The sequence below is a fragment of the Poecilia formosa genome, unplaced genomic scaffold, assembly GCF_000485575.1.
Source record: "Poecilia formosa unplaced genomic scaffold, Poecilia_formosa-5.1.2 Scaffold7, whole genome shotgun sequence".
In the NCBI taxonomy this organism is placed as follows: domain Eukaryota; kingdom Metazoa; phylum Chordata; class Actinopteri; order Cyprinodontiformes; family Poeciliidae; genus Poecilia; species Poecilia formosa.
Genome location: NW_006799946.1, coordinates 1,865,980 through 1,887,016, shown reverse-complemented (window position 1 = coordinate 1,887,016; position 21,037 = coordinate 1,865,980). Strand labels below are relative to the sequence as shown.

Below are 21,037 nucleotides of genomic sequence, written 5' to 3'. Positions count from 1 at the left end.
ATTTACTGTACAAGTCTAACAAAAACACCAATAGGAAAATTTTGAAAATGTTTACAACTCAACACTAATCTTGTTAGCATGACCGTGACTGGAAATATTTAACATAAAAGTATGGTAGAAAAGTTTAAAAAACACACAAAGTAACTTTTTTTTTTCAATTTTTATTACAATTATCTGTACATCTTGGATTTACTTCAGCTCCTTGACAGCCAGACCTGTAAAAAAAAAAAAAAAAAAAAAAGTAGACCCCTATGTTTAAAGTAAATGTGAGAAATTCCAGACTAAATCTACTTTTCTGATCGTAAATGGGCTGGTGATAAGTAATTAACAGCATTGGTTTGGCTGTCTGCTCAACCTGCAGTTCACCGCTGAATGTGGAAGATTGCAAACTTGTGAAACAGGTTTTTGCAGCTTGATGCTTCCAAGCAGCTTATGTGAAGCACTGTTCACTTTTTCAGCAAGCTGGTGCATGGCAACAGGGTCTTTAGGATAAATGTTCCTTACAGTCAAAAGAGATATTCTCTGGCCCTTTTCTTTGCGCCTTTTTAGAAGAACTTTAAACTGTGGGATGATGTGGTGGAACTAATTTGTTGTGTTGATATTGACTCTTGATGGGGTCTTGATACCTTTACAAATATCGAAGCACTAAAATGTGCATCATGTGTTGTCAGTCAGAGGTGATGCACAAACCAAGAACAATTGCTATAAAACAAAATTTCTGTTGAACATTTCAGTAAAAAGTCAATTTCCTGATGTATAGTTAGTCTGGTTTTTTGGGTTCCAATAGCAGCTTGTTTTTTTTTTTTGTTTGTTTTTTTTCCTGTGTAAACATTGCACAACTTTAGAGACGTTAATCCATTCAGTCTTTTTCTACACTTGATTTTCATAAACTGCCAATTTTTGGTATCTGAACAATAACATTGGAAAATCATGGATTTCTGATTCCTGTCACCATGCCGCACCACCCCAAAGTTTACCAAATCTTCCCTGACCAAGTATTTAGTGAACTTCTGTCTTTATGATTCTGCCCCAAAAGGAAAGCTAACAAAATGAATGAGTTCATTTTAATTATCTTTAATCCATGTCACTTTTTAATCCATAATTCACTTCTGGCTCAGCAGGATAGCAATAAATTGAAAAATTATTTTATATTTGTTTTGGTGTACCACCACGAAACTGAAGACACCCCATCTGGACCCCTTTGCCATAGCTTTCCGGAGGCGCCTCTCCTTGTATCTCAATTCACCGCTAGATGGCAGTGTAGCTACTAAATCCACATAAACAAATAAAGCGACCGTATAATGGCACAAAACAAATCCATGATAGTCTGATAACCGTTTAGCCGTGGGTTTAATATATAGTTGTTTTCTAGAGATCAGGTCAACTCCTCATGCAGAGACTGAGGTCAGCGCGCTCCCGTGTCGCTTCTTGTCCCTCACTATCAGTGCGCGCTCCCGTTGCTGACAGTGCTGTTTGGAGCAGCTGTCGGTCGGATAGTGTGTGAAGATCCTCGGACACGGAGACATGAGTGCAGAGTGACTGGATTCTTTTGAAAGGAACATTATAAAAAAATCCTCCCCGGGCTTTAGTTTACGTCCCCTCTGCCGCCTGAGCTGGATTTGTATTTTAGCCCATGTTTTCTTTATTCCCCTCTCTTTAGGCTGGAGTTGCTGGTTAAACTGAGCATGCTTATACCGTTGTCTTTGTTTCATGTGAGACTTGATTAAGATCTCGGGGCTGCAGACCAGACCGCCCGCTTCAAGGATTGAGAGAGAGGCTAATCATCCAGGCTGCAGCCCAACTTTTTTTTTTTTTTTTATTCCCAGTCCGGTCAGGGATGTCTTTGACTCGAGTGGATTACATTGCGCCCTGGTGGACTTACTGGCTTCACAATTTCCCCCACATCAACCTTAGATTTCAGCCCATTGATAAGAGCTTCCAGCCGGAAGATGAGAACTACCAGCAGGTCAGTAGAGCAAAGATGAGATACGGGACTCAAAATATCGGTTGTGGGCATATGCTTGGGATTACGCAGTGAGTGGGGTACACAACTCTTGAGTTTATAGGAGATTGTCATTTGGTACAGAAAAATTTACAGATTTTTCTTACCTCTAACTTTTTCACAATGGTTAATCACAAACTCCTTAGTGTTTTACAGGTATTTAACGTGACAGTCTAAGACAAAAGAGTGTCTAATTTTAAAATGGAAAGCAATTGATACCTGGTTGTCAGTCTGAAAGTTGTGACATTTCCATCCAGTGCCTGTAAACCATAATTTTCAAGTCTTACATCAGATTTTCAACCTGATTAAGGTCTGAACTTTGATTGGACCATTTTAACACTTGAAGTGGCTTTGATTTAAAGCCTTCAGTTTTAACCCTGCCCAGCTTGTTTGTCCCTGTTAAACTGCAGTGTTCCCATGACATGATGTTACTTACTACTTTGTCTTACTCTGTCCAGATGACTGTTTCATCTTTGCTGGGTCCCATAACTTATTGCAAAAATGCAAACAACATTTCTTGTAGCTATTTGGTTGTTTATGGAGTAATCAATTAACAGTTGCCATGTGGACAAATTCTCCCACCTGATAATTTGATGATTCATTGACCCAGTTTGAATGAGAATCCTATTGTGCTCCTGTAGCTCCCTAATGTTCCTTTTTGAGAATGCAAGTATAGATTAAACTTACCGTTAATAACTGTAAAATTCCCCACAAAGTCTCTGATATACTAGTATTCACATGAGGAAATCATCAAAGAGAGTGAATCATTTATTTTGTGAGATAGACCTAAAAACTAGTCATAAATTATGAGCTGCAAGCTTTGTGATCTCTCTTAAAGACCTTCTTATGGCATTTCACCACTAAAGAGCATTAAGCCATACTTGTGGGAAATGCTGCCATGGGAGTTAAACTGATTCCCATCTCCACATGCTGTAGTAGGAATATTTCACACACCCTTTATGTGGACTGGGATTGATTTTTGGATGACTGAAGCTCAAACCATGAACATTTTTAGTCCCCTGAATATTTAAATATATCGCTCTTTAATTTTCTTAAGGTTACAGCCCAGCTTCCTTTAGTGTGAGTACTTTCATCCCGCTGAGAATAAGTGACATTTAAGTTGATTTCTGCAGAACGTTGGCTCTCCAGAACTCGGGTTTTGTGGCCCTTCCGATGTTCAGACATGTTCTTTTTTTCAGATAGGTTCAAGGTTCCACATTTTCTATCAAAATGTATTTTCACAGGAATCAAAAAAAATAAACTGCACCAACTTAATCATAGTCTGCATGACAAAGCCACAGGAAATCGACTCCTTACTCATCAGCTTCCTAAACCCACATGTTCTGACACTATCAATGCAGAACAGACTGCTTATATTTAGTCGCTGGTGATCTAAGGTGAATACAGCTAAGCCCTTTGCGATGTGGGAAATAAATATGCGCCTTACATGTTGCACTAGACCGAAAAGTAGAGTGAAAGAGGACTTTGTCATTCAGGAAGTGAGTTTGCTTTAATAAACAAAATGTTATAATCATAACTTTCAGAGTCGAGTGAGGTGAATTGGAAACCCTACTGGTCATTCTTCTAGTTTCTGTTTATAATGTATGAACTATGGTCTTGAATAGAAGACAACCCAGGCTGACTCCACCAGCCTGGAAATAAATTGTTTGTTGATGGTCAGTTCAAAGCAAGCCTTTATTGGACATTCCAGTATCCTACACTGCAATTAATCTCTTACTCTTAACTCAGCGTTGGACATTATGTCTTGGATTAAAAAAATAAATAAAAATTTACTATAAAACTCAAATTCTTTTCATGGAGTCACAACCCTGTGTTGAGTAAGGGTAGGATAGACTGCATGGGATTTGTAAAGTAGACATTTACTTTTGAGCAATATATACTTCTTACTTATTCAACAAAATCTATACCTAAAATAAAATGGAAATTTCAGGCGCTGTACAGTAAAGAACCTAATACTTATTCTGTCTTATTAGGAATTGCAATGATTTATATTCTGTTTAAAAGCTCATTCAAATTGGATTTTTGTCTCTTTTGGTGTTTGGAAAGTTGCAGAATGAGACAGAGAAAGGAAACATGTTTTTTTTTTTTTTTTTTTTTATCTTCTCTTGCTGCTAGTTTCAATTCTCGGATCCTCTGAGACGTGCACTCATGGCCATGGGGTGTAGGTGGGAAGGATGGTTTTTCTCAGCAGGTGAAAATTACTTCTTCTTTGTGAAAAAAAAAAAAGCCATCCGAGTGCAGTCAGTCACTTGGTTGGTGGGAAACCCCCAACTACTGTCTTTTAAAAATCTATTTCACTTTCCTTCCCATCAAAACAATCTGGCTTCATGTATCCATTTACTCATCTACATCGTAACTGTAGTTTCAGCTTTCAACCTCCTTAGGGTTAACCTGAAATTTTAGAGCAAGGCAATTTATGTGTGCATGGCACATTTTCAGAAAAAGGGGCAATCCAAAGTGCTTTTTTATGATTAAAACAAAAATAAAAATAAAAAAAAAAGCAAATGAGACAAAACAATATTGCAGTGGCAAAACAAAAGAAAACCATTACAGGTTGAGAGGCACTCTACGGTCTGTGACGTTGCAGTTCAAAGGCAACTTTCAAAGTCTATTCTCTGAATCACAGGGAGCCAGTGTACGGACTTTAAAACTGGCATAATGTACTCTACTTTCCTAGTTTTCGTGAGAACACAAGTAGCACCGCTCTGGATCAGCTGCCACTGTCTGACCTGTGAAGACACTGTTGCAGTGATCAGTTTGACTGAAGACAAACTTATGGATGAGTTTCTCTAGATCTTGCTGGGACATTAGTCTTTTAACTTGAAATGTTCATAAGGTGACAGAAGGCTGACTTTGTTATTGTCTTTATGTGCCTCTGAAAGTTCAGGTCTTTTGTCCATCACTGTACACAATTTCTTTCTGTTCAGGTGAAGGAAGCTATTGCACGTCCTCTCACAGATTTCTTCTATGCATCTGCTCAGAATTTTAATGTGTTCATATTCACCTGGTGACATTGTAGTCTAGCGCTGTGTTCCACCTGCATGGTACCTTATCTTAATAGTCGTAACAATCTGAGCTAGCAGGAGCATGTAGATGTTAAATAAATGGAGCCCCAGTCGCTTCAATAATATATCATGGGCGAAAGTGTCGAATGCCGTGCTAAATGTCATGCAGAAGCAACATCGTGGTTCTTTCACAGTCTGTATTTATGTGATTGTCATTGAACACTTTGACAAGGGCAGTCTATGTACTCTGGTGAGCACAGAAACCAGACCAAAAGACATCAAAGCGGTTTATCACTGTTGGAAAGCTATTTAAAACACATATTTTTTTATAACACTTTGCTGATGAATGGAAGGTTAGAGATCGGCTTGTAATTTTGCAATAGTGCTAAATAGAAAGCTGAGGTTCATATAAATTTCAGTAAAGTTAAAAACCCACAGCTCACAGGGGATCAGCGGACATATGAGCTGCTCTTTAAATGTGATTTAGTTTCAGCTTTTTGCAAAGAGGTAATAGAGACCAACTCTGTAACACGTATAGCTGTAAGTGAAACAAAAGGTTGTACTGCAAAGTATTTACTCAGTTGGAACTGAATACAAACACATGTCATAGCTTCCAGATCGTTATTTGCAAAAAATGCTGAAACCCATGCATAAATACCTTCTGCCCCACAGTTAAGACCTTTTTCTCTGTTGTTTGATCACGAAACATTCCTCTGCCATACATGTCAAGCTGTTTTGTTTTCATGATCTGACTTGTATCTTGTTTTTATGGTGTTCATAGCACTCTTCCGTTTTTCCCTGAGGTGACTGACTGTAGCCCAGATGAGTTTCTGCATTGTTTATTGGTAAAGAATTCAGTGTAATGGAGCCACATGTGAGCCTCAACTGACTCGTCTAATGTTGAGCTCATTCTATTGTACAAAAACTGCTGAGTGGAGGTTTGTTTGGCTGCCTCTGCGGATCGTATTGAGAAACTTGGTTGATGGCTACAATCCAGGACACATGCTCTGTCAGAGGAATTGTAATTGGCCAATTGTAACGTTGGCAAAAAGTCCTGTCTTGGCTTCTCTCCATGAAATTTGAAGGAATTTCAGAGGTTGGGGTCCTCTACTGTTCTTTGTCTGAATTTCTGTGTGTGTGTGTGGTAGCTGGTTTCAGTCAGTGATGTCAGTAACATCTGCCTGAAAATGTCCTCTAATTTATGTCTGCTGACAATAATCAGGGTATTCCCTTTTTATCTAGTAGTTATATATGTGGGGGAATTTCATCCTGCTGACTTCTGAATAAAAAGCCACGTCTGAATAAAAAGCAGCTTTGTAACCAAACCACTCTCATACCATCACACAGGAACGGCTGTGTTAAGGGATTACTTATTGTTCTCCATGTTGTAAGCTTGATTACTTAAGGAAAAACCTAAATCCTGTTCCCTGGTGGTAATTGTTTGGTGAAAATACCATGTTTCTTTCAGTCCTCCTCCACCAGATCAGTCAGACGTAGAAATGTATGTTTCTGCTCCATCACTCCTAGTGCTGCTAGTGCTGAAGCCTTGAGAATAGATAGAGGACAAAAACTGAAAAAAAGCTTGTCCAAAAATAAAGAAAGAGGACAAAAACTGGGAAAAAAAAGCTTGTCCAAAATAGGACAGAGGCCTAGTTTATTCTGGATTTATTGTGAGTGTGTTGAGGCAGACATCATGTGTAGGTCAGAAGGTCTGTGTCCATCTGACTTCTCTTTTTTTCTCTCCTCTTCCTGCTTTGTGAATCTGACATGAACTTCTTGCTAATGACGACGGCCAACACAGCCATTCTATCATGAGTCTCCTTTGTAGCATTCTAGTACTTTGTAAAACAAACACAATCCGTGATCATAACGTTTAGCTAAAATTTGGAGTCTAGGAGAAAGAAATGAAGTGGGTACATAAAACTTTTAAGAACTGCTGATGGGTCCCTCAGGATTGTATATAAAATTAGTTTCCTGCAATTTTGTGTGAATACAAAGGATTGTGGTTTGTGGATGTAACATGGCAATTTTGAATTGTGTAATGTTCACCTCTGACATGTCTCTACAGAAAATGTCTCTCTTGTTTTAGTTAATACAGCTGATAAGGATGTGGAATAAGTGAAAACCCCACAGACATAAAGTACTATTAGCGCATTTAGTTGCTAAATCAAAATATAATCTCTTTACACTCTCTTTACTTGATTGTTCTACCTCATGAGATTTTCTGAAGAAAGCAGCCCAGTTGAGTGCATCCAGACAGTCTGGATTCCAGACCTTTTGTCCTTTTTCCTTAACTTTCGTGATTTTTACGTTCAGATCATCATTCCCTTCACCCTTTCCTTCCTCTGCCAATTTCAATGGTTTCATCAGAGCCATTGTAGGGTATAAGAAAACAGGCATGAATTTAGAGGGTATTTTCTTTTAAGTTATTATTTTAAATCATTATCTTTATCGACAAAATGTAATCCTCAAGATTATATTTTGATTTAGCAACTAAATGCGCTAACCGTCCGGTTGGGGGTATTTTTCTTGAGCTTGTGACGGCAAATGGAAAATTATTTGTGCCAACAGCTAAAAATCTATTATCTTTTCAGCTATCAGAGCCTCCCTAATTGCATTGGAAATTTACCAACTCTTATAGCCTTCTCGACAAGAAAATCAATCTTAAATCTGTCACTTCTGATTCCCATGCTCCTTGTCCCACCCCAGCCTCCCTCTGCGTGCATTGATGACTATGTAGCTCTTTGTTAAATCAGTGATTCACTTCTGCTGAGCTTTTCCAGATCAGATTTTTTTCTTTTTTTGTTTCTTTCTCTGCTTCCTGTTCCAGTCGTACATGCATACAGAACGCATTCATAGTTTTCCCCCTGGCTTTCCAGAAGGTCATTAACTCCTATCTGTCTCAATAGTACTTGAAGCCAGCTAGCACCGCGATTGGCTAGATTGGATAGCTCAGTACTAATAAAGGATTGTGCAACCCTCATGCTGATCTGACAACATTCAGTCGGTCAACGTTAACACCACTTCCATTGTTTGATTGTCAACAATAATGGGGGATTTTCATTTAACTTGTTTGGTGCTTTGTAATGGCTCAGGTCATTTAGAAATGAAAGCAGGTCAGATCAACAACATTCACTCATTTCTCAAAGCTTCACAAATTAGGACAAGTGGATTCAAGCAATCACATTCCCGTCCAGTGTAAACAACAATGAAATATGCTCTTCTGTGGAAACTGGGGGGGTTGGGTTTCCTTTGTTGTGGGGGTGTAGCATCAGAATCATGACCCCTTGACTTCCCTGAGGGAACGGTCTCGGGCTTCAGCGATGGGGAGGGTGTCAAGGAAAGCAAATTAATGGGCTTTGTGGCACTCCTGAAATGTCAAAGTAAGCATGGCCTTCAAGGAGAAGCAGAAAGGGGGCAAGGGTCAACAAGGTTCTTTGGAATAATAAAAAAAAAAAGAAATTGCAGTTATATTTGAAGAAATTGAAAATAATACCTTCATAAGGTACAGTGGTTAAGTAGCTGTCTTGCTGTTTAGTTTTTTATATATATTTCACCGCCTAACATCACACTGCATCTGTCATACCAAGCCATTCTTTTACTTTAAACCTAAGGTGACTGTTTGTTCTAGACTATTGCTGTCTAGAACAAACATATCCGCTTAGCAGTGCAGGCATGTGGGGGTGCTGGTGCCTATCTCCAGTGGTCATTGGGCTAGAGGTGGGATACACCCTGGACAGGTTGCAAACAGCCATGCACAGCTTCAACGGTGTGACTGAATTCTGACTACAATTGACTAACGGACGTTTCTGCAGCATTACTTGTCCAATGGATTTAATTAAACAAAGCAAGCAAGAAGAGCCAATCTAAAAAGTAGTTCATTATGTTTCTTACCGTATAGAGGATTGGATTCTTATTCCCTAGTTCCAACTTTGAGTAACAATATATTTACAATAATGCAAAAAGGACACAACCTAAAGCCTGCAAGAAGCTTACTTAATTTGCCAACCTTCTAATAAACAGCTTACTTTTTTTTGCAACTCACAGCCAAATCAGTGTTTCACTGTTTTTTTTTCAGAAAACAACCTTTTTAAACTTGTGCTCCAGATGTTTCTTTGGGACTCTCGTTCAATGTTACAGAGAGCAATTATGCAAGAGCAACTCAAGCAATGTAGTCTTCCATTAATCACGGGGCAGACTTGGTGTATGAATGTCATTTGTCAACATCGACTTACTGAATTATGTAATTGAATACAAGTTTTATTGACAACACACCATGGGTTTTAAAGTGTGACTTGCAGAACTGTGTAAATATTCACCTTTAAAACTGCTGTTCTGATATGATATCCATTTTTAGTTGACTTATGAGATTCCATTTCAGTCCTTTTTTTAAAAATGCATCACTTTAGTCATGTTGTAAGTTCTTGGCGCCTGTCTTCAGCACATTTTGCTTGCTAGCTGACAAAGTGTTGATGTTCCTCTGAATTAGCTTGAAGCTGTTCAGATTCTAAAATCTCGTTCTAGATAAAGCTCTGAAAAAGAAAGAAAAAGAGATAGTGTGTCAAGAAAATATCCCCAACAAACAAACCACCAACACCTGCATGAACCATTTGCACAAAACAGGATGGATCCACATTTTTTATTTATTTTTTTTTACATCAACTTCTGACCCTAAAATCTAAATACCCGGTTTGTTTGGCACAAAAACAACGCCACATTCAAAGTCATGTGAATCCCAATTATTCCTTTTGCTGGTTCTCATCCTTGAGAAGCTCCTGTGGGAAAGGGTGAGTCACCATTTACATTCACAAGCAATTGAATAGGTTTACCTAATGAGGTGCCTGGTTAAGTGTTGAATACAGTGGTGGGTTTCAAGCTTGAAGTCTCATGGAATGAAATCTGCATTACTAAGGAATGCATAAACATTTTGTTAGACGTAGTAAGGATAAATGCTGCATCTGGACATCAGAAAATAAAATGGCAGGTTTTTCTTATATTGGCCAAAAGTATAGCTTATTAATTTAAAAGTATTCAAAGGAGAGTACCGGGCTCCAGCCTCTTCTGTATTTTAAGGTCTGAGCTGTCATCCACTTGTTAAAGAAGATAATGTTTTAAATCAGTGACAGAAACAAAAGCCCTAGCATGTCGGGTAATGGCCATTTAACATGACTGTTAAACTCCCAACAAAACTGTCTGTTTAAATTTGTTTCCATCCACCCCTGTTACGACTTGGCCATTCCTGGAACTTTGTGTTATGCTGGTTTTTCAATGACCTGGCGTCCATTCACCCCCAAGATTGTGCGACAAATTCAAAGGAAGTCTTCATAGCGTCTTCTGTGTGCCGGCCCAGTGGAGTGCACTATTCTGGAAAGGGTCCCGGTCCCTGGGGCGTTCAATCAAGTGCAGCAGTGTGACCAAAAGTGGGGAAGCAAAACAGTCGGCACAGGTGGTTTTGTTGAACTGTAGGCAGAAGAGGTTGCCTTGAGAGTATTATTTGAAAAAGCCATCAGAAATCTTAATTAAGCCAGAGCCTGTGGAGGGAAGTTGATCATACAAACTTTTTGCGACTGCATGGCATTAAAGAACGAAGAATGTTTGTGAAACCTTACGGGGACGTATTCCTCACAGAGCGAAATGAAAGTTTCTGCAGCCCACTGACTCTGACATTTAAGGTGGGGTTGCCTCATTCCTCCATGTCGTCTTCACTCAGTAACTGACCTGACATCCATTTAACCCCCTTCATGTTGAAGAAATGTCACTGTCCATTCCAGCTACACACAGTCACATGCACACACGATATTTATGCATAAAACGCCTGGAGACCTTCCCACCTACGCACAGCTGTCTGCAACCTGCTGTTGGGGGAAGACATTTTGTGTCACTTAGTTTCCATTAAGCACATCTTTAAGTTTTTGGACTTCCCCGCATAGACAACTTACTCCTGCAATGGAGATGTACAGCAACACATGGATGTACACTCACTGTTTATTAATTATGTTTCTGTGTCGTGTATTTAAAATTGGTTCTCAACAGAGGCTTAGCATTAGGCATTTACTGCATCAGCTTGACACCGAAAACATTTTCCATCCACTCAGTTTTTTGTAGAGATGTGCTGATGAGAGATTTTGGCTAACTTCTGATCTTTCAATTGAGATTTTAAAATACTTTAATTTCTCTTTGAGAACTATACATAACTGCCAGCATTGCCCAGGTGGGCCCCATATGGGGGAAAGGTGGGCAGACATATGGGTCCCATATGGGTTTGTCCGCAGGTTCCACGATGGCCCCACATGGGTTTGCCCATGTAGGACCACAGCCTACGTGGGCCCTACATGGGCAAACCCATATGGGACCCATTTGGTCTGCCCCCCTTTTCCCCATATGGGGCCCACCTGGGCATGCCATGTACTTCCCCCCCTACTAAATAAGTTAACCATCATCTATGAAATGATTATAGAAAAGTAAAACTTTTTTTTCAGAAAGAACTGTCTCTCTCCTTTGTTAAAAGTAATCAATGCTCTGTTCATACAAAAACAATTACAGCATGTTATTTAGTTCCTAGGAGTACATTTTATAGCTTACCAGCTTTATTTTTTTGCATTGTTCAAAATGTAGAGGTTCCCCACATCACAAAAAATATATTTTCTGCCAAATCATTAAAAAAAATAATCAGCGTCTGTGTTCAGCATAATATTAGAGATTTAAAAGCTGTTCATTCTCAGATATGCTAGGTTGTTAAATTCTTTATTTTCATATTTTCTTCTTGTAGCTTTATATGAGCCTTAAGAAACCTTTCTCTGATCCGTAATTATGTATTTATATCATAACTAGAGCCTAGATCATATTGTGCGTGAGCCAAAACAGAAAGGGTGTATTACACATATATGTGATTAAACACAATTTAACTGTAAAAATAAACATGATTACAGAGATGACATTTTTAATCATCTATAGTATATTCTACTATTGATTAGCCTGATTAGAGTGGTTAGCATTATTAACTCTGTGAATAGACTTTTAAATGCCAGCATTTCTTTTTCCAGCAAGTTCCTTGATAGACATGGTATTGTCGAAAGAGTGAAACAGAGCAACTTTGCTTTAAAATATTCAGCTTCTTCTTATTTACTGACTCCCCATAGTTACATTAATCCATTCGATTCTTTCCTTTTACAACTTACTCCGAAGAATGTTTTCTTCTGTTATTTTTAGGTTGGCTTGTTCACTGATTTTGAAAAAAAAGTTGCATTTTTTTGTTTTCGACCATTTAAGTAAAATTGGCCAATTTCAGTCACCAATTGATTTTTCTACTCTTCACAGTGGCATAGCGATGCAGTCTTCATCAAAAAAATAAATAAAAAAAAACACTTATTGAGGTCAAGCTTTTAGTCTGTAATGCACAGATATGAAGCATTTTAAAATATTTCTCCACTAAATTCACAGTCCTTTTATAAAGCCAGTCCAGGTTCTTCTGACTTTCATATCTCACCCCTGAGTAATGCATTCCCTGGTTGCTTTCTGGAATCGACAATGAGGCACAATAACTTGTCTTGGAGCTGCTCATATTCTAATCGGCACTGAATTTTGCATTTTTCTAAGTCTTAAGGGTAACCAGAAGATTATGTCTTAGTCCATCCTCACATTCTCTGTTATTGAATAATAAGAGTGCCACAGAAAAAAATAAAATACTTAATCTATAAAATGAACACAACTGTTTTCTTGACCAGTAATGATTCACACTTTTTATACTGATTTAATTTTGAGGCATGTCCTAATCAGGAGTTTTTGTCTTAATAGTCAGAGTAATTGAAGAATCAGGCTTTGATGATACAGAACCCCAGTTTGATATTTAATCATAACCAGTTCCAAGTTTATGCAGTGAAATAACACCACAGTAGTACTGTGACCGTTCCCTGCTAACTTATTAATGACATTGCATATGCTACTTTATGTAGCTAAATCACATGGGCTGATGTTTTAAAATCTTTATTAATAATAATTATGAGGTTTCTGCTCCCGGCTAATGAAAATGTTTTTCTTCCCATGTATTTTAGGTCAGTAGCTGGACCAAAATGCAGAAACTGAGATCGAACTTTGAGGAGGTTTTATGAATGAACACAGAAAACCTACAGGACTTGAATGAGGAGAACGGAATACGGAGCATGTGGAGAGTAACAGGAGGAACTGGTAAAGAGCAAATAAAAATTAGTGAGCTTATGTACTGGAGGAAGAGTGGAGGATGGCACTTGATTCAGGTCATCAGGGTATGTGAAACAGCTGAGGAAGGAGCAAACTGAATAAGAGAGACTGAGGGAAAAAGACTAATTAATACAGAGGGAACAGAACTTGACAAAAAAATAGAACAACAAACCAAGGGAAAAAAGACTAACACTAACATAAGAGAGCAAACCGAAATGCACAGAAAAGAAAGCTCAAGTTTAAAATAAGAAACAATACACAAAGAAATGGATCGAGACCAAATAATTATAACGAGCACAGAGAAGTGAGCTAAATACGGCGAGCTCGTCCAAACGTAAACAACAAGAAGAGGATCAAAAAAAAAAAAAAAAAAAACTAATGAAAACCAAAGCACCCAAAGATCATGGCATTGAATTGTTTGCTTAATGAAAAGTATGCTTAATGCCAGCTTAAAGCTTTTTTTCAGAAGGTACTTATCATCTCACAGATGAGTCTCATTAGAATGCATATTCCAATTTACTGATATCAGATGTACCTGCAAGTCATGTTCTGGACTTCTATAAATAATACAGATTACATCTGAGTGGGAGAAAAAAAGAAAAATCCAACTAAAAAAAGCATTGTGTTTTCAGGGCAGTACATGGTGTAGCTGTAGCAGAACAGCATGCACCAATGATACAAAGGCGTTTAGGTCTTGATGGAGCCTGCGATGGTTTGATTCTCAACCTTCCTGAATGTGTTCTCCTTTTATCTTTTTGCCTATTCCCTGTCTGATTATTGTTAATAAAGAACACTCATGTCACAAAACCTTTAAAACTCATCATAGCTTCTTGATAACCAGTTTTTTTTTTGTTTTTTTGTTTTTTTTGTGAGGGGAGGGGCTGGTTAGCGAGTCACACATAGTGACTCCCTTCCCCATGACTTCCATTCATGGTAAATTGCATCTGTAAAGTAATATTTGTGTGAAGCAACACTAATGTCTTCCTTTATGTGCTGAATTGTTTAATCCTCTGTTAATTTTCTTGGATCATTGTAGCGTAATACAATTAGCTTTTCTCTGCTGCAAAAGGTCATGCATTATTCATGTTGGATGCAGCGGTGACATTTCATCTGTGTATCTGATGTGTGTCTGTGTATAAGAGAGGAATCACCGGTAAAGAGAAAAACAAAGGGAACACAGTATCAGTGGCAGCAATAGCCCTGCTCATAACCTAATCCTGGAAAGGAGCGCAACTGAACACAAGGAGTGGGACCAGAGTATTTTCTATAAGAAAGGAAGACAGAAATCCTACACTTTTCAATTTGAGTTGAACACTCAAAAGCGATAAAACTGAGATTTTCTTTTAACTTGGCTACTTTCACTCGTTCCCAAAGCTGAATTTATGATGTTACGTGATTTAAGTGGTAGCCTGCTTTAACGTCAGACATAATTCCAGAGAAAATATTGTTTCCTTTTTTTTTGAATCCTCTTAGATGTTTTATTCATCCTCTGGATTCACATCCTTCTTTAATTTAATGTTAAAATGTCTGTACAGAAGATGTGCAGATGCTAGTGCAAATTTACCACTTAGCTTTGTTCTTAAGTGCCTAACTGGTTTAATTGTCAAGTTGAAAACATCAAGATAGAAACTACAATACAAATATAAAAAAAATAAATATGAAATAAATATTACATTAAATAAATGTCAGATGAATAGATATAAAGGAAACTTAGTTCAGAATATTTATCAAGCAAATGAATTACTTTAATTTCTGCTTTATCGTTACCCGGATTTCTCTTTTAGCATATGCATGTAGGCTGTTTCAGTAATTCTTGGTGGTTCTGGTACTTTAGGAGAAAATAGATGCTCTCTCGGTGGAGCGCTTCGGATGCGTGTCTAAGAATGCGTTAGTGTTTGCCATATTTTAAAGATGTCATTGTATTAGGCCATTATAGGATCGCTCTCCATTTATCTCACCGTCCCATCTGTGCCATCACTCTCCCTCTGGCTTTCATCATACCTCTGATGTGCCTTTGGGGATTATAAATGTCCTCTGGGTTCTTTCCTGACCCGGGTCAGTGTTGCCTCATTTATGCCTCAGCTTTTGTCTTGTTGGTGTGAGTGTGTCTGTGTGTTAGTTTGTATGTTTTTTTTTCTAGTTTTTTCCCCCCTTTGTTCAGAGTATTTTGCACACTAGTTAGTTTCGCTTCACACACATCAGTTCATACAAGCACTGATTTTCCATTCACTTTGAGAGACAGCCCAGTGTCAGCGACTAGCTTCTGTTCTGCTTCTAATAACAGCTATTTTAACAAATCATACTAAACTCACATATTTTTGATATCGATTTCCTCACCCCCCCTCATTTTCCTTTCAAAAAACTTAACATTATTTGAGCTTTTTCCATTTTATTTTTTACTTTGGTCCTATGTGACAAAACATCACAAAATACATAGTTGTGAAGTGGAAGCAGAAGGACACATGATCTTCAGAATTATTCAAAAAAGGGCTGAGAACTGTGTCGTGCAGTTGGATCCCTCGCATCAACTCTGATCAACTTCTTTGTTCCTGCTGAAAACAAAATATGATTTCCCCATATGTTTTTGGTATATAAATACAGTTATTTTGAGTGCTTCCTGACATAATAATGCCAAAAACCACTCTTCCGTTGAGTCAAGATTCGTGACGCGTATGACTAATCCTTGTCTGATCAACATGTTGTTGATCAGACAACATATTGTCCCAGCTGAACTGCTTCTTATCCATAATTGACTTCTTTGATTACTTCTCTGCTGGCCTGGACGTTTATATGAGCGGCCATGCACTGGTAGGTTTGAAGTTTTGCTATTCTCTTTCTATTTTTTTATAAAGAGTCGACTTTGTTCACTAATTGGGAGACTTCTGAATATTTTAATGAAGGAAAGCATCTTAAAGGATGGGGCACTTCAGATTTGTGGGTTTTGGAAACCATTTTTCAATTTGTTTCCATTTCAATTACTCAGTTGAGTTGGAAACGTCCACCAATGCCAAATAAAGGTCATGCAGCGGCCACATGAGTTAGTAAAGGATTGATTAAAAAAAAATAAAAAATAAACTTTTGATAACTATACGTCAAGTGCTATTTTTTAAATCGAGTCTGTTAGTCAGAATTGGGTAAGGTAACATGGTGGCCATGTCCTGTCATGTGCTTTTAATTTCATGTTTTCAGCACGATTTTCCTCAGTATTTTAAGAAAATTGTAGTATTATGCAACGTTTCATCCTCCGGGCAAAGTCTCTGCAACAGAATTGAGATGATAGAGAAAATGCGTAAAGCACTAGAAGAATCAGTGTGTTCGAGGTAGCTATTTGGATGATTTAGCTACGTCCCTTTGCATCATAAATACACATCCCCCATGCACCCTGCCGTGTCTTTGTCTAACTTGCACCGCTGTCTTTTTCTTTCCTTCGTTCTATCTTCTGCCTCACCATTCAACCTCGTTTTTAGCTTGAGTTACACACATAATCCCTCCCCCAGTAATTATGTCACCACCGCCTTTGTGCTCATCTGTCCCTTCTACTGAGGCTGCCCAGATCTCAGAAACTGCTCGGCTAGGTCTTCCTTCCTGTCTTTCCTGTGTTGTTGCCTCCAGCCTTTTGCATACCCCAGCCCCTCCTCCCCCTTGTCTGCTGAGACTGCAAAGAGGAAACAAAGAGGAAAAGGACAGTAGAGTGGAGCCTCTTAAATTAACGGTGTAAACAATAAAGGCAGAGGTGACAATGTCTAAGGCTTCAATGGGACACTGCTCAATCCAACCTGAGGTAGCAGTTAGTGGTCTGACCTGCAAGCTTCATCTGACCATAGAGGAAATTAATGCAAATTTTTAATTTTCATACACAGATTCCTTACTTTTTCCTGTCTCAAATTACCAAAGGTCTCTATTCATGTGTTACCTTTTTTGTGAGCAAATTCTAATGTTTATTGTTGAATGTTTCCATATTTGTGTCAAAATCATGGATGGATGCAACATTTAGACAATGGAAAAGAGAATAGCACTAGCAAATACAAACGTGTTCTCTTTATAAATACTTTTATCTTTCGAATCTTATCCTGTGTTTATCAGAATTCTCTACTTTTCCAAAACTTTTGAGATTGTGCAGGATCCTCGTTTGCTCTCTGCTCTGTAAAAGATAAATGGTGGGGTTTTTTGTTGTTGTTTTTTTGTGCCTAATGGAACGATGGAGTACTGGTTGGAAGCTATGAAAACACATTTGTATTTTCCGGTGCTTTTGTGAGTAAGTGCATGTGTTTGACCATGTGTAGTCACTATGTGCATCCTGAATGGGCTCTCCATAATTCAGAAGCTATTATTTTAACTCTGGACTACAGAGAAAAAAAGAGCAGAGTGACGAGAAAAATATATGTTTTTGTGTTTTTATAACTCCTTTAGAGGGAATAAGAGGGACTTGGTTGAGTTTTTTTTTTTTTTTTTCAGAACTCTTGTTAATTGTAGTATCCAACAGATTTTGAATTGATTTATATCTCCAAACTTCACAGGACAAAAAGACCCATAACTCATAAACAGGGCTTTTGGTTTATCTTTTGCTTTATATTTCTAATCTGGAGTCTCAAATATGAGACGCCAGATTTATTCCTATTCAGTTGCCCTCTGCTCTTTGCACTGTGTGGCTGCAGACAAATCATGAGCAAAAAGCAAGGTAATTTAAACAAGCCAGTCACATTGTGCCTAATAGAAATAAACAGGGGTAATTCACCATTTCACTCGTCATTCCTCCTCAATGTGAGACCTGCATGTAATAAAACCAGGGACACCTTTCAGCCTCCCACCTACTTCTTCTCCCTATTCAAATAATCTGAGTGTCTGCGACCCAACTCCCTCTCCCTGAAAATCATATTATCCACATGAGACCGAAATCTTTTTCTCACTTTGCTGTGCTCGTTTCGCTCACACTCAGGTTAGGCTTTCAAATTTCGTCATTCAAAACTTTAATCTTTCATCATTCCAAGCCGAATCCAGACCCAGACAGATGATGACACAAGGAGCTTCGGGGTTTTTTTCTCTCTCACCTTGGTAGACTGTGTCATCTGCCTCTCTGTCTGAGAATAGTACTTCATTCACTCTCTATCTGCTTAAAAAAGGGACCCAACTGAAGGTAATTTGTATAGTGTTGTTTTTTGTTTTTTTATGGGATTCTGCATGGTGCATGGAAACTGTTAAAATCTTCCAAACCCTTTATTCTCTAAGCTACTAAAGAATCAACTAACAACACTAAAAGTTGATCAGAAAAGTCATCTCCACTTTTTCCTTTATTACCATATTAAAGATATAGCCACAGGACAGCTACCTGACACCCTGTTTACAGAACATTTCCAAAAGCGTTTTCGGTTGTGTATCCCAGAAAAATGTGTTTACGGAAATGTGGAAAGAGAACGTTCCGTGTGAAGATGAAAATGAAATTATGTTGAGTCTGAAGGAGGTGATCAAGCCTAAAGGAGGAGATGAAACTTCGCAAGCTTACTTGCCTGGCTATTGCCTTCGTGGAACTCTGCTTGAAAAAATTCTTGCTTCCAACACAGTCTGGGCTTTCTCCTCTTAACCCTGATTCTCTGTTTCTCTCTGATATATTTTCTACCAGATTAATGGGCAACCAGAAGGAGAAGTTGTGAACGATGACATTGATTTTTCTGCTTTCTTATCTTTTACAGTCTGCCTGTAGTTTTAACAATGGAAGCAGGTGAAGTGAACAAAGCCATTCAGTCCATGCTGGCCACACTTCCAAAATATTGGATTAAGATTAACGGCCGTCTCGTTCCACTTGGTACTTCTCGCTTTGCAAATGTTAGCAACTGGATAAAATTCAAAACTTCGACAGAGTCCACACCTCCAGGAAGCAATTGTTTCTCAGTAGCTGAGAGCCCAGTCTCTCTGTACGAAGCAAATAGCGTAGGATGGTTTTTACCAGGCTATGAGCTTGTACAGAGGTGCCCATGTGATCTGACGCATGTAATCCACGCATTTTAGCAGCATAAATGTTCCACAATGAACATAATTTGCTTTAACGCGCTAAAACAAATCTGAAGAGGCACATAAGCACAGATGGAAAGAACACCGAGGTTTGCCGTTGTTGTGTTTGGGTGAAAAAAACCCAGCCTGAACTTGAGTTCGTTGTGGATTTATTTAGGCGTGATCTGCATTGCTTTTCTAAAATGTTTCACTCTGGAGCCTGTTAATCAGAGCTTTGCTTTTACTGTCTGGTCAAAATTATGTCGTCGTGTAAAAGTGAGACCAAAAACACAACGTTGCGCGTATGTTTTACTGTCCTGGCGTTGTTCAGTTCAGGACCTGAACTGGAGCGTAAACCTCTCGTAAATACAGAATTTCATAATGTTGCGTCCCTTTTGCTCTATTCAGCTTCGTCTCAAGCTAATACGCTAATTTCCGTGCTGTTTGGGGTTTAGCATTTAGAGGGCATTTCTAAGTGTGGCTTGGGGGCTGGTTTACCTGCCACTTCGCAGAATCTGAAATAATCCGGCAGACTCTTTTTATTCATGCGTTCTAATCACACCACTTGGGATGCAGGAGACATGACATCACAGACAAAGAGCAGATGGCTCAGCATCACAAGGATTTCAGACGAGCTAAAACGGAAGAGGAAGCGTAAAAAAAAAAAATAATAATAAAGAAGCCTGAGCCTGAAGAAGCCCATCTGCTCACAGATGGATGGTGAATTCGTTTGAGGCTGTTACAGTCTTGTTGCTATTTTTGTCGTTACACTGTTTCGCAGAAGGTGGGATGGGGGTTTATGGTGACATGAGGAGAGAAGCCAAAGTAAGGGGAGGCTTCTGTTTTCCAGCTGGAGACAGGCAACCAGAATGCTTGTGGCTTTGTCGCCAGCACTGCCACTGACATAATCACAATTTATTGCTTTCATGTGGTTTATTGTTAAATAATGACAGCAACTCGGAAGAGAGATAGAGTTTCATTTGAAGCCCTAGAGCATTGGTTCAAATAAACAGTGTTAACCTTTTTTCTTTTTTTCTTTTTTTTTTAGGCTGTTGAACAGCACAGTGCTATTTGCTAAAGTATGATCTTGAATTCACCTCTTCTTTTTTTAATCCTCATATGCTCTTCTCGAAACTAAAATTATTTTTTTAAGTAAAAGGGTGAAGTTTTGTTTGTATTTTAGTCGGCGGATGACTTGCTGTTCTATACAAACAAACAAATTTACCATTTTAACTTCTAAAGAACAATTAACGACTGAACTGTTTTGCTAAACTTCTTTTTTGACGCCTAAAACATTGTAAGCTTCAAATCAGACATAAATACTCTAAGTATAGAAATATCTAGATGCATATTTGGGACTTTGTGAGCAATAAGTACATATGATGGCTGTGTAATGTTGGTCCATCATGACATTTCATACAAAAAGTATGATTTCTCTGGGGAAAATTGCTCAAATAAATACATGAAAGGTTCCCTGAATTGCATAACGACTCTCTCTCTGTTTACCTTTGATTGTAAAGCAAACAATCTCCTCCTCTTCTGTCCCCTATAGTCCCTCATTTTCCTGGGCTGTGTGGCAGCGGCAGGACTCGGCCTTAACCTCCTGTGTTTGGCCGTCTACCTGAGCTTCCTGTGCTGCTGTCGCAAAGATGAAGAAGAGGAGACCAAGAAGCCCAATTCCTGCTGCGTCACCTGGTCAGCTGTGACTGCAGGTCTTATCACATGGTGAGAAAATCTGAGTGTGTTTGCATTTCTCGATTGCCTGTCAGTCACCAGGAACTTTTGCTCCACCATCAAGAAACACTGTGTGTGAGCTTTACTGAAACAC

The 21,037-nt window shown here is 38.6% G+C and overlaps 1 protein-coding gene across 2 annotated transcripts in view; it reads left to right on the top strand.

The window, feature by feature from the left end:
• Window positions 1–1,405: 1,405 nt before the first annotated feature.
• The window catches only part of ttyh2 (tweety family member 2), a 56,866-nt gene continuing 37,234 nt past the window's right edge, over window positions 1,406–21,037 (top strand). Inside the window, exons 1-2 of one of the 2 annotated variants that reach the window (XM_016681364.1) lie at window positions 1,406–1,966; window positions 20,762–20,934. In XM_016681364.1, coding sequence (XP_016536850.1) covers window positions 1,838–1,966; window positions 20,762–20,934 — 302 coding nt within the window. In that variant the 5' untranslated portion in view covers window positions 1,406–1,837. The remainder of the gene's footprint in view (window positions 1,967–20,761; window positions 20,935–21,037) is intronic. The other variant, XM_007571296.2, reaches the window with a different exon arrangement.